The sequence below is a fragment of the Lepidochelys kempii genome, chromosome 1, assembly GCF_965140285.1.
Source record: "Lepidochelys kempii isolate rLepKem1 chromosome 1, rLepKem1.hap1, whole genome shotgun sequence".
NCBI classification, from domain to species: domain Eukaryota; kingdom Metazoa; phylum Chordata; order Testudines; family Cheloniidae; genus Lepidochelys; species Lepidochelys kempii.
In genome coordinates this window covers 194221752-194235064 of record NC_136380.1, presented here as the reverse complement: position 1 = coordinate 194235064, position 13313 = coordinate 194221752, and the positions used below count along the sequence as shown (strand labels likewise).

The 13313-nt window shown below is 43.7% G+C and overlaps 2 protein-coding genes across 8 annotated transcripts in view; one reads left to right on the top strand and one right to left on the bottom strand.

Moving 5' to 3' along the window:
* IFT57 (intraflagellar transport 57) overlaps positions 1-8877 on the bottom strand; it is a 33259-nt gene extending 24382 nt beyond the window's left edge. For 2 of the 5 annotated variants that reach the window (XM_073306398.1, XM_073306409.2), the window contains exons 1-2: positions 8623-8874; positions 2661-2823 (exon numbers count right to left, since the gene is read on the bottom strand). In XM_073306398.1, the coding sequence (XP_073162499.1) occupies positions 2661-2823; positions 8623-8822 (363 nt within the window). In that variant the 5' untranslated portion in view covers positions 8823-8874. Of the gene's footprint in view, positions 1-2660; positions 2824-8622 lie in introns of all 5 variants that reach the window. The other 3 variants (XM_073306390.2, XM_073306370.1, XM_073306380.2) reach the window with 3 other exon arrangements.
* Positions 8878-12024: 3147 nt separating this feature from the next.
* Positions 12025-13313, top strand: part of HHLA2 (HHLA2 member of B7 family) — a 28697-nt gene continuing 27408 nt past the window's right edge. For 2 of the 3 annotated variants that reach the window (XM_073306354.2, XM_073306329.2), the window contains exon 1: positions 12025-12597. The gene's annotated coding sequence lies outside the window, so the exon portion shown is untranslated. The remainder of the gene's footprint in view (positions 12598-13313) is intronic. The other variant, XM_073306340.1, reaches the window with a different exon arrangement.

Genomic DNA, 13313 nt, shown 5'->3' with positions numbered 1-13313 from the left:
TATCGTGATGCTTGCAGACCAAGTGCCAGCTTGTGCCATGGCCCCAGGCCTCCCTGAACAGTTACAGATGCATAGCTGGAAACCAGTCTTGCTTACCTGCGTGTTGGCATTACTAAAATAGATATTAGATGTTAAATTGCTATGGATGTGTTTAGACTTTATAAGTGATTATTATATATATATATATATATATATATATGCATCCTACCAGCATTTCATAATCTTTATGGCCCATGGTATAAAGTTATCTTGAGTATTTGCACTGTAAACCTCTGTAATTGTGTAACTCACCAAACAGGAAAAGGAGCACTGATTAAGGTAAAGTGCTCATCCATTGCCCACTGAAGGCACATGACGTATCATGTAGCATCAAAGGACAGAGACTTTGCTGATTGCATTCCATACTCCCTCCAGGAAGGAGAGACCTACGCATGAACTCATCTCATCAGTTTGGATAAAAGTCCCTGACAAGGAGAAATTGAATCTCTCTTTGCTGCTTGAGCTCTCACAGGGGTTGAGCTAAGAAACAAAAAGCAGAGACCCCCACAGAGTCATTCTGGGTTAGCCCTAAAAACATTCAGTGGATAGATTACTGCATCTCTGTCACCTTTTGGAACCATAGACTGTGACTCATTTGTGCTTATATGTTGCCTGCTTTAAGCTGTAAATAACTCTCTCTCTCTTTTTCCTACTTAATAAATCCTTAATTAGTTTACTATAGAAATGGCTACCAGTGTTGTCTTTGGTGTGAGATCTAAGGTACAAATTGATCTGAGGTAAGCGATCGGTCTCTTGGGACTGGGAGCAACCTGAATATTTTGTGAGTTTTGGTTTAAGTGACCATTTATCATTAAGTCCAGTTCACCTGGATGGCAAGATAGACTAGAGTGCTCAAGGGGCTGTCTGTGACTCCATGATAAGACTGTTACAGTGATCCAGGAGTTCACATTTGTTACTGGGTTGGTGAAACCTAATTACAATGCACACCATCAGTTTGCTGTGTCTGTCCGGCTTTGACAGTCTGTTCTGAGGATGGCAATCACGGCTGTGAACCACTCCAGACAGCATGACAGTTGCAAACTATTTAGGAAGGACATATATAAAAGGGGAGGGAGAGAGGCATTCTAGGTAAAAAATGGCATTAGCTGTTTCCCAGTCACTGATAACTTGGAAGAAAATGATAGTGAATGCAGATAAAACATGAGATGGGGTATTAGTTGGTGTCCGCTAGAGAACACCAAATCACACAACGGAACAGAATGACCAGCTTCTTACGTGCCTAACTATAATGTCTTGGGGAAAAAACCCTATGTGATCATGGGAACTTCAATCAGAGTGACATATACTGTCCTGGTAATAGAATATCCTTGGAATTTCTGATTCAAAAAGTGTTGCATCCAACATGCAACCAAAGACAAACACTGGTAGCCAATTCTATAGTAAACTAATTAAGGGTTTATTAAGTAGGAAAAAGAGAGAGAGAGAGTTATTTACAGCTTAAAGCAGGCAACATATAAGCACAAATGAGTAGTGGACCTTGTCTTGACAGATAAAGAGGAACTGATCATAGAACTAAAAAATTAGTGGTAACTTAGGTACCAACTAACTTAATGTATCTTTTTGATGATATTACAAGTTTGATGGATAAAGGTCATAGCACTGATAATATACTTAGGCTGATGACCGCTCTGCCTCTTTGGCGACAGTGACCTTAATAATTTGTGTGTGTTTACAGTGAGGGACTGGAAACTGCAGGGAAATGTTTCTGGGGAACGGAGAAACTGGGGTTCACTGATTGTTACCTGCAAGGCAAGGTTTGGACTGGCAGAGTCTCGCGGAGTTTGCTGGCAAGGCAGATAGACTGGAGTGTCAAAAGGGAGCTGAGACACAGTTTAGCAACAGCACAGCTCTCAGTTGCTGTGGCAGAGGAGTAACACAGGATATGTTTACACTGTAATAAAACACTCCCGGCTGGCCCACGTCAGTTGACTCTGGCTTGAGGGCCTTGGGCTGTGGGGCTATAAAACTGCAGTGTAGACATTCAAGCTCCAGCTTGAACCAACAGTTGCTTACAGTTCTGGGTATCCTGAGGAGAGCAACAGATGTATAACAAGACCTAGTGTCTGGAAGCTGAAGCTAGACAAATTCAGACTGGAAAAAAAGGCATTAATTTTTAACAGTGAGGGCAATTAACCATTGGAACAATTTACCAAGAGTCGTGGTGAATTCTCCATCACTGGCAATTGTTAAACCAAGATTGAAGGTTTTTCTAAAAGATATGATCTAGGAATTATTTTGGGGAAGTTCTATGGCCGGTGTTATACAGGCACTCAGACTCACTAGATGATCGTAACAGTCTCTTCTGGCCTTGGAATCTATGAACTACTCAGAGCTGCGTGTGTGTGATAATAGCAATCAAGGTTAAGAGAAAGCTTACTGTAGAATGAAGCCATTTTTGCAGTTCACTACAGGGAATTAGTGGCCCCAGACTTTATAAGCTTCATGTTAAGTTTCATGGTATGAAACTTACAACTAACAAGAGTCTGTCAAGTCTTCAGAATTGTAAGCATAGAGATTGAAGAAGCAATTACTACCATTTCTAAAGTTTATAAGCACATCTAACACACCTTTGAAAACACAAAAATATTTTCAACACTTACAAATGATCGCAACTCTGAGAGTATGTTTGATATTGTTGCGTTGGGGTCATCATATTCTTGTGGCTGTTCGAAGGGATGTCCTGCTTTAGTAATCAGCCAAGCAGCAAGAGTGCAAAACATGTAGAACTGCTCGCCGGGATTAATGGGCAATGCAAAGTAGTGCCTGTTTAAAAAGGGAAAAAAGTTAAATATGGGATTCTCTGAACCTTAGAAGCCTCAGTTATAGGGCAACACAGCATTGGAAAGCAGTTTCCTTAACAAGTTAGTTTGTGATAAGCTATTCACTTTTAGTAGCTTCCACTATAAATAAGGTCACAAAATGAGACCACCCAAGCCACTAGTATCTATCATGTATGTGACACACATAGAAAGAAAGACTACAGGTTTTACATGCAGTTCACATCTCCTGCCTTTAGTGAATGAGCAACCAACAAGTATGTCTTAATGAGCAAATAATTTGAGAGTGTTTTTGGAGTCCTCTGTGGAACCAAACAGACCTTGGTCCTCCTTCTCCACCTGGCTCATGCAGTTTCAATTACTCTGAATTGAGCTAGCCTCTTGCTTTTTATAAAACCCCAAATAACTCTTCTACAGCACTCTCAGACCCTTAAAATACAGTGGGCTCAATTCTCTTCCCCCTTCCTGCTGACTTCCATGAAATCAGAATCTGGCCCTATTATTCCAAAGACATCACCATCAAGTGATTACCTTGAAAGGGTCTATGCAAAATGTTCCTTCCAACAAATTGTACACAGAATAACATTAATTTGACTGATGGTAGATTTCTAATGTTTCACTAAAGGAAAAAAATGCAGTGTGAAAATAATTAGTTTCAATTCCCACGAGTGGCCAAATGAAAAAAATTGGTAATAAATCTATAGAAAAACAATAAGCAAAATAAATAAATAATGAATATCAAAGGGCTGTTAACCCTAATTTAAAAAAAAAAAAAAAAAAGAGTCAGGAAAGAATTAATTCCAAATTTAAATATAAACCCATCTAGGAGAATACTAAAACAAATGGCTAATTTTCAAAACTTACATTCCTTAAAAAGACTTCCTTACATTTATCAGGAAAGCTCATTAGATGAAATATTAGACATTTGGAAGAACTGTTCGTAGAGGGGCCAAGGAAGAAGCCCAAAGAGGAAGAGGCAATGCAGAAGGACCCAGTGCCTGGCAAGTGGAAGTCACATTCTTTGTTATTATAATAAATGGGAGACATTTTGGGCTATGGTCCATTTAACTGTTATTTCGGAAGATATTACATGCAGGAGGTTTATTTAGCTTCTGTTGAGAAGAGAAGCAATGCCATTTCTGTGGCGCCATTTCCCTGCTCCCCAACACCACATGGGATCCAAGATAGAGTCCCAGAGAGGAAAAACAACTGAGATGCAACTAGCTTTGTTTAGATTAGCATTTACTAAAGCATGCTTATTTTACAAGATGCTTATTGTTACAAAAAGGGATCTGGGTAGCAGGCACAAGTGCATATTTCAGGAAGCTACCAGTCTGTTTGTAACGGTCATGCTGGAGCGCTGTTTTGAGTTTCACTGCTGTTGGCGTTGCTGTAGTGTCCTAGGCTGCTTTCATTACAAGTCCCAATGGCAACAAAGCTCCCTGAGGATGGCTATATTTTCTTAGGCCCCTGTTTAGTCGCAGTATGCTGTCTGCGGTGCGAGAGGGAGGCTGTCAATTCTACAGCTATATAGCACGCACACCCTAGCTCAGCATATTATCGATTTTTTTGCCCAACTTTTCATCCACGCCAGGCTGGTCAAGCTTGAAAACCAGGTGGTAGAAACTCCAAATGATCAGCCAGATTGTGGAGCAGGGCATAGTCGTAGTGCCCACCTCTGTAATTCACTAGCCGTCTCCATTCATTGTTATGCTGTTCAGTCACCAGCCTCTTAGAAAAAAAAATCTATCTATGCAAAGGAGGTTTTTCAATGTTACTGTAGTATGCTTTGTTCTTAAACTGTTTTGGTTGTAACATAGGACAAGTCCAAGTTTTAGAAAAAGTTTCATATGGATTCAGATTCTCTAATAAAACCTCTCTCCATATTTAAGCTCAACCGCCTACAAAAAATATAACTGGGAAACATTCTTAGGGCTTCCAATTTTAGGTTTTAACTAGGGCTGCCAAGCAATTAAAAATTTAATCACGATTAACTGCACGATTAAACGATAATAAAACATTTGTTTAAATATTTTTGAATGTTTTCTACATTTTTTAATATATTGATTTCAATTTCAACACAGAATACAAAGTGTACAGTGCTCCCTTTATATTTATTTTTGATTACAAATATTTGCACTGTAAAAAACAAAATAGTATTTTTCAGGTCACCTAAGTACAGTAGTGCCATCTCTGTATCATGAAAGTTGAACTTAAAACTGTAGAATTATGTACAAAAAATAACTGCATTCAAAAATAAAAGAATGTAAAACTGTAGAGCCTATGAGTCCACTCAGTCTTGTTCAGCCCATCACTCAGACAAACACGTTTTTTTACATTTGCAAGAGATAATGTTGCCTGCTTCTTGTTCACAATGTCACTGAAAGTGAGAACAGGTGTTCATATTGCACGGTTGCAGCCAGCATTGCAAGGTATTTACATGCCAGATGTGCTAAAGATTCATATGTCCCTTCATGCTTCGTCAACCATGCCAGAGGACATGTGTCCATGCTGATGACAGGTTCTGCTCGATAACGATCCAAAACAATGCGGACCGATGCATGTTCATTTTCATCATCTGAGTCAGATGCTACCAGCAGAAGGTTGATTTTCTTTTTTGGTGGTTCGGGTTCCGTAGTTTCTGCACTGGAGTGTTGCTCTTTTGAAGACTTCTGAAAGCATGCTCCACACTTCATCCCTCTCAGATTTTGGAAGGCACTTCAGATTCTTAAACCTTGGGTTGAATGATGTAGCTATTTCACATTGGTACCTCCTTTGTGTTTTGTCAAATCTGCAGTGAAAGAGTTCTTAAAATTAAAATGTGCTGAGTCATCTGAGACTACTATAACATTAAATATATTGCAGAAATTGGGTAAAACAGAGCCGGAGACATACAATTCTCCCCCAAGGAGTTCGGTCACAAATTCAATTAATGCATTATTTTTTTTAACTGGTGTCATCAGCATGGAAGCATGTCCTCTGGAATGGCAGCCGAAGCATGAAGGGGCATACGAACGTTTAGCATATCTGGCACGTACATACCTTGCAATGCATGGGACTTTTGTAGCCAGCATTGATTTGTTTTTGAGTGCAGTTATGTAACACACACACAGAAATCTACATTTGTATGTTGCACTTTCACGATAAAGAGATTACACTACAGTACTTGTATGAGGTAAACTGAAAAAATACTATGTCTTTTATCATTTTTATAGTGCAAATATTTGTAATAAAAATAATCATAAAAAGTGAACAGTGTATACTTTGTATTCTGTGTTGTAATTGAAATCTGTATATTTGAAAACATAGAAAAACATCCAAAATATTTAATAAATTTCAATTGGTATTTTACAGATTAACAGTGCGATTAAAATAGCGATTATAATTAATTTTTTTAATCACAATAATTTGAGTTAATCGTGTGAGTTAACTGTGATTAATCGACAGCACTGGTTTCAACTGTTTAGACACCCTCCAATACCCCCCCCCGGAAATAAATGCATTGTTTATTCAACCACCACCACAAAACCACCAGAAATGGTTACTCAATTCATGCTGACTTCACCCCTTCCCCAGGGCAGTATGTTTATACAAGCAACCGAAACCTCAGTATACTGCCAAGCCCACATAAAATATAGCAGTGGCACATACATTTCAAGGCTCATAACAGTTTACAAACATCACACACCCTCATCTACATCACCACGTGAACCTAGGATGAGGTTACACAAGGCATGTCTGATATCCTTTGCCTACCTGGATCCAGCCCCACTAAAGACAGGTGCACTTTCTGGTTGCTGTATTGGGCCTGCAAACCAGCAACATTTACAGTCCACTCCAAGCAAAAATGCTCTCCTCGTGCCTCATAGGTGTTGTGCAGTGTGCAGCATGCCACAATGATATTGGCAACACTGGGAAGGCAGCACAGTCTTTCCCTGAGTCTTCCGCCAAATGTGCACTCCATCCTCATCCTACAATCACTAAGCCTGAAACTGAACCTTCTTTTGCCAGAGCTTCTGAAGTCAGGGTATGGTTTAATGAGCCATGTCAGAAAAGGGTAAGAAGGATCCCCTAAAATTAGTGGGCACAGAGACCCTGTCACTTGGAGGGACTTGTGCATGCTTGTCCAAAAAGGGACCAAAGTCACAAAACTGCATTAAAAATAATAAGATTTAAAACCAAACCAAACCAAAAACAGAGTTCTTTTTATTTACCTTCTGTGTTTTGAATGTTTGCAATGTACTAGGATCACATTTTCATACTTTATGCCTGAACAATAAGGGCTAGATTATTTTTATATAAAAACAAATGAAGAATCTCATATTCCCATGACTCCAAAGCTAGGGCTTTAAGGAACACACCAATTTTCATGGGACTTCTGACAAAAATCACGAGAGCTGTCAACACTGCAATCTGCCAATGTACAACAAGTTGTAGGATTGAGACCTTAGATTGTAAACTCTTCAGGGCAGGAACTGGCACATCCTCTTAGATGCAATTACTTCACACAACAGTATGGGTCCCTGATCCCATTGGAAGCCTTTGGGCGCTAAAACGGTATAAGTAATAATTTCACTAGTTCTCCAGTCTCTGTAGTTATCCAAGGCAGATGAAACCTGAATATCTCATAATACTTATTTTTAAAAATAGACACAAACTTCAAAGAAAAAGAAACAAGACTTTTGGGAAGTTAATAAACTTGACAAGAGTTAGGGCTTGTCTACACTTAGGCTATGTCTACACTAGCACTTTTGTTGGTAAAATTTTTGTCGGTCAGGGGTGCAAAAAAAACCATACCCCGACTGCCAAAAGCGCCAGTGTGGACAGAGCTGAGTCGGCAGGAGACACATAGCTACTGCCACTTGATGGGGGTGGTTTAATTATGTCCTTGGGAGAGCTCTCTCCTGCTGGCATAGGGCGGCTACACAGGAGACCTTACAGCAGCACAGCTGCAGCAGTTCAGTTGTTGTGTCATAAGGTCCCTAGTGTAGACAGTTTTATAGTGCTGCAGCTGCAGCACTGTAGGGCTTAATGAAGATGCTACCTATGACAATGGGAAAGTATAGCTAGATCGGTATAACTATGTTGCTCAGGGGGGTGGATTTTCCACACTGCTGAGCGATGTAGTTCTACCAACTTAAGGTTGTAGCATAGACCAGGGCATAAGTAGACAGCTTGCGTACTGCAACCAGCGCCAATCCTGCTAACGAATATCTTGCCCTTTCCTTGTGCGCCCCGTTCTGTCTGAACCCGTTCTTTCCCACCTCATGCTTAGATTGTCAGCTCTTTGGGAAAGGGACCATCTTTCTTTTCCTGGGCTGTACAGGGCCTGGCACAACAGGGTCCTGGTCCACGACAAAACCCACTCCCGTCCAAGAAGCGAGCAACAAACCACTCCTACTCTCCCCGGTGTGTGTGTGTGTGTGTGTGTGTGTGGTCCGGGGGGGGGGGGGGCAGTTGCTACCAAGAGGCCCACATACATCCCCATGCCCCACGCACCCAGACTGTGGAGGGGTCAGACCCAGCAGCCCCCGTGCCCAGCACGGAGAAGAGGGTGAGAGACAACCAGCCCCCCCCACCCCCCGACGCTGGCAGAGCATAGCCCGTCCCAGTGCTGAGCTGCGGCTGCCGGGGGCGGGCGCCGCCCCTTCAATCCCAGCAGGCCCCGCTCCCGGGGACACCGTCCCCTGCCCCTCCCCCGCGTGTGGGTGGGGCGGGAGAAGAATGGGCCCGAGTCCCGGGGCGGCAACGGGGGTCAGGGGTCACCGGCCGGGTCAGGGGTCACCTGGACAGGGGCCGCAAATGGTGGCGCCGCAGCGCCGCCGCCTCCTCCTCGTAGTTCAGCAGCTTCAGCTTCTCCAGCAGATCCTCCATCATCGCAAACATGTGATAGGCCGCGCCCGGGCCCCGCTCCGCCGCCGCCGCCGCCGCCGCCTCCAGCTCCTCCCCGCCGCGGCGGGCGCCCCCGGCGGCCTCGTCCGCCATCAGCCGCCCCCCACCGCAGAGTCGGACCCGCAGCCCAGCCGCGTCACCGGGGAAACAAACCCCACCCCCTGACCAATCACCTCTTCGCCACGCCTCTCCCAGCGGCTGCCGCTACTCTGAGCTACCAATCATTTCCCCGCTGTGGCTCAGGCCGCGCCATGGAATACTTTTCACCAATCATCTTCCCAGACTCTGGCACAGGCCCGCCCCCCCGATCACTCATCCAATCACCTCTCAGAGCCCCGCCCCCTCATCCTGTGATGAAACGGGCTTCAGGCTCGGCTACGCATTTTGCGTGCGTCACTTCCGCTCGAACACTGTAGAGCAAAACGCTGGAGACGGGGCTGCACGGATAGGTTGCAGAGCAGTCACTCCCTTGCCTTCCGGTGGGGGCAGGCTTCGCTTCATCTCCCCCGCCCACTGATTGGCTGAGCGCAAAAAGGGGAGGGAGGAGCCGTAGGCGCGCACAAGGGGGCGGGGCTGAGTGCCAGAGCCGAGAGGTGATTGGAGGAACGGCCAGAGGGCCGCCCCCGCCCCTACTCCTACTTCGCAGTCTGGCCGGTGGGCGGGTGACGTCTCACCCTTAGCCGGGCGGGGGGGGCGCTGGTAGCGCCACGGGCCCCCACAGTGGGGAGCAGGCGGGGGACCCGCAGCAGCCGCCCCGCCCACGGAGGAGCGGGCGGGAAGCGACCCCCAGACGCCGTCCCTGCTGCCCACGCTCCGGGGAGGGGGCGGCGGACGCCTCGGGGGCGCCGCCCCTTGGCTGCAGGGCGGAGCGGAATATGGCTGCGCTGAAGCCCGAGCCCTGGGGTGGTGACGCGACTGGCTGCGGCTGGGCAGCTCGGGGTGGGGGGCAGCTCGCGCCCTTGCTGTGTCTGTCTGTGAAAAGAACAGGAGGACCTGTGGCACCTTAGAGAGTAACCAGTTTATTTGAGCATGAGCTTTCCTGAGCTACAGCTCACTTCATCGGATGCATAAAGTGCAACGTACAGTGAGGAGACTTTATATACACACAGACCCTGAAAAAAAAATACACAGTGTAAGGAGCGTGATCGCTTAAGATGCGCTATTACCAGCAGGAGAGTGGGGTGGGGGGAGAGAAAACCTTTTGAAGTGATAATCAAGGTGGGCCATTTCCAGCACATTTCCCGGAGTTAACAAGGACGTCTGAGGAATGGGGTGGGGGGAGGAATAAACAAGGGGAAACAACCTCAGCCTGGACCAGTCCATACAAGAGATCCACTTCCTGGACACTATGGTGCTAATAAGCGATGGTCACATAAACACCACCCTATACCGGAAACCTACTGACCGCTATTCCTACCTACATGCCTCCAGCTTTCACCCTGACCACACCACACGATCCATTGTCTACAGCCAAGCTCTACGATACAACCGCATTTGCTCCAACCCCTCAGACAGAGACAAACACCTACAAGATCTCTGTCAAGCATTCTTACCACTACAATACCCACCTGCTGAGCCAGAAGAGTACCCAGAAGTCACCTACTACAGGACAGGCCCAACAAAGAAAATAACAGAACGCCACTAGCCATCACCTTCAGCCGCCAACTAAAACCTCTTCAACGCATTATCAAGGATCTACAACCTATCCTGAAGGACGACCCATCACTCTCACAGATCTTGGGAGACAGGCCAGTCCTTCCCTACAGACAGCCCCGCAACCTGAAGCAAATACCAGCACACAAATCAGATGTCAAGAATTATAACATAACCAGTCGGAGAACACTTCAATCTCTCTAGTCACTCGATTTCTGATCTCAAAGTGACTACCCTTCAACAAAAAAACTTTGAAAACAGACTCCAAGGAGAGACTGCTGAATTGGAATTAATTTGCACATTGGATACAATTAACTTAGGCTTGAATAGAGACTGGGAGTGGTTGAGTCATTATACTAAGTAAAACTATTTCCCCTTGTTTATTCCTCCCCCCTCCCCACTGTTCCTCAGATGTTCTTGTTAACTCCTGGAAATGTGCTGGAAATGGCCCATCTTGATTATCACTTCAAAGGGTTTTCTCTCCCCCACCCCACTCTCCTGCTGATAATAGCTCATCTTAAGTGATCACTCTCCTTTTATGTGTACTTTTTCATGGTCTGTGTGTATATAAAATCTCCTCACTGTACTTTCCACTTTATGCATCTGATGCAGTGAGCTGTAGCTCATGAAAGCTTATGCTCAAATAAATTGGTTAGTCTCTAAGGTGCCACAAGTACTCCTTTTCTTTTTGCGAATACAGACTAACATGGCTGCTACTCTGAAACCTGTCTCTCTGTGACGCATGGAGTTAGTTTCCAGACCTGAACCAGAGCTGTGGGTAAGCTGGAAAGCTTTGGCTCTCTCACCAGCAGAAGTGGGTCCAATAAAACAGGTTACCTCACCCCCCCATCGTCTCTCTGGGGTCTGGCAGGGTTTCGGTGTTGAGAGTTGGTAGAGTTTTAAGAACAAGGATGTGTGAAGGTTCCACCCCTGTGTTTTTGGGAGGGTAAGTCTAGGGGTTTGGGAAGTGGGATGGTTTCCACTTGCTTCTGAGGATAAATTTGTCCTGAGCCTGTGCGTTTCCCATTGTCAGTGTCAGCTTGGTAGCACCTCGCTTTTAGAGGATGAAATTCATCTGCTGCTCCATGAAAGGCACAAACCCAGCTGCATACAAGGGTACTACCAAATACCTACTGGGAACAGATTTCTCCTGTCCCCAAAACCTTTCAGCTGCAGTAAATGAGTTTGGTAATTTTAGGTTTCAGAGTAGCAGCCATGTTAGTCTGTATCCACAAAAAGAACAGGAGTACTTGTGGCACCTTAGAGATTAACCAATTTATTTGAGCATAAGCTTTCGTGAGCTACAGCTCACTTCATCGGATGCATACTGTGGAAAATACAGAAGATGTTTTTATACACACAAATCATGAAAAAATGGGTGTTTTATCACTACAAAAGGTTTTCTCTCCCCCCACCCCACTCTCCTGCTGGTAATAGCTTATGTAAAGTGATCACTCTCCTTACAATAAAAAGAAAAGGAGTACTTGTGGCACCTTAGAGACTAACCAATTTATTTGAGCATGAGCTTTCGTGAGCTACAGCTCACTTCATCGGATGTAGCTCACGAAAGCTCATGCTCAAATAAATTGGTTAGTCTCTAAGGTGCCACAAGTACTCCTTTTCTTTTTGCGAATACAGACTAACACGGCTGTTACTCTGAAACCTCTCCTTACAATGTGTATGATAATCAAGGAGGGTCATTTCCAGCACCTGTGGCACCTTAGAGATGAATGCATTTATTTGAGCATAAGCTTTCATAAGCTACAGCCCACTTCATTAGATGCATAGAATGGAACATATAGTAAGAAGATAGATAGATATGTACATACATAGAACATGAAAAAGTGGAGTAAGAGGCTAATTAATTAAGATGAGCTATTAGCAGGAGAAAAAAAACTTTTTTAGCGATAATCAAGATGGCCCATTTGGACAGTTGACAAGAAGGTGTGATGATATTTAACATAGGGAAATCGATTCAATGTGTGTAATGACCCAGCCACTCCCAGTCTCTATTCAAACCCAAGTTAATGGTATCTAGTTTGCATATTATAAGAACAACAAACTTTCAGTCCTCAAATCTTAAGGGCATGGTTAAATAGACTTTTGACCTCCAAGGAATGTTGCTTACCCCACCCACCTCTTTTTATAGAGAGACATAGTTCAGTTTTGAACAACTGACTTTGTGCTTCAAGGGGCAGCACTGATTTTGTTTACTGTGAGTACCATTTCTGTAATTTAGACCAAATGCTTAACAAAAATAAAAATACAAATATGATTAACTGCTGTTAAAGATGAGGAAATGTGAGTTGTGCTATTTTTAGAATGGATTTGTTTGGTCAGTAATTTAACTATGTTTGACTTCTTAAAGTACTTTCAAAACTAAAATGCCATAGTTATTGTCGTATTTATTCCTTTAATACATTTGTTTATGGGTTTTGTACTACTTAGTCTGTTGCCTGAACTCAGGCTCACAATTCTTTGTCTAAATTTCAACACTGAATCTGATTTTTTATTTACTACCATTAAGTTTGACTTGCTAACAACTTTTCAAAGCTAATGTGAATTCAAATATCAGTCAGTCATTAAGAATATATGCAGTGTAGTTGTAACTCTGTCAGTCCTATTCTTAATATACAGTCTTAATGGAGAGACAAGGTGGATGAGGTAATATCTTTTATGGGACCAGCTTCTGTTGTGTTTTTGTTTTCATTTCAGGTGGCTAAATTTAGGAACTTCCATTGTTCTATACAGTGTAGTTGTAGTGGTGTCTGCTGCAGGATATTAGAGGGACAAGGTGGCTGAGGTCCAAAAAAAATAGACCTCACCCTCTTTGTCTCTCCATTAAGATATACTCACAAAATGTTTAGAACCTCTAACAATTTAAAGAATATTACACTAGGTCAAACATGGCTTTGTTCTATAGATCCGTCT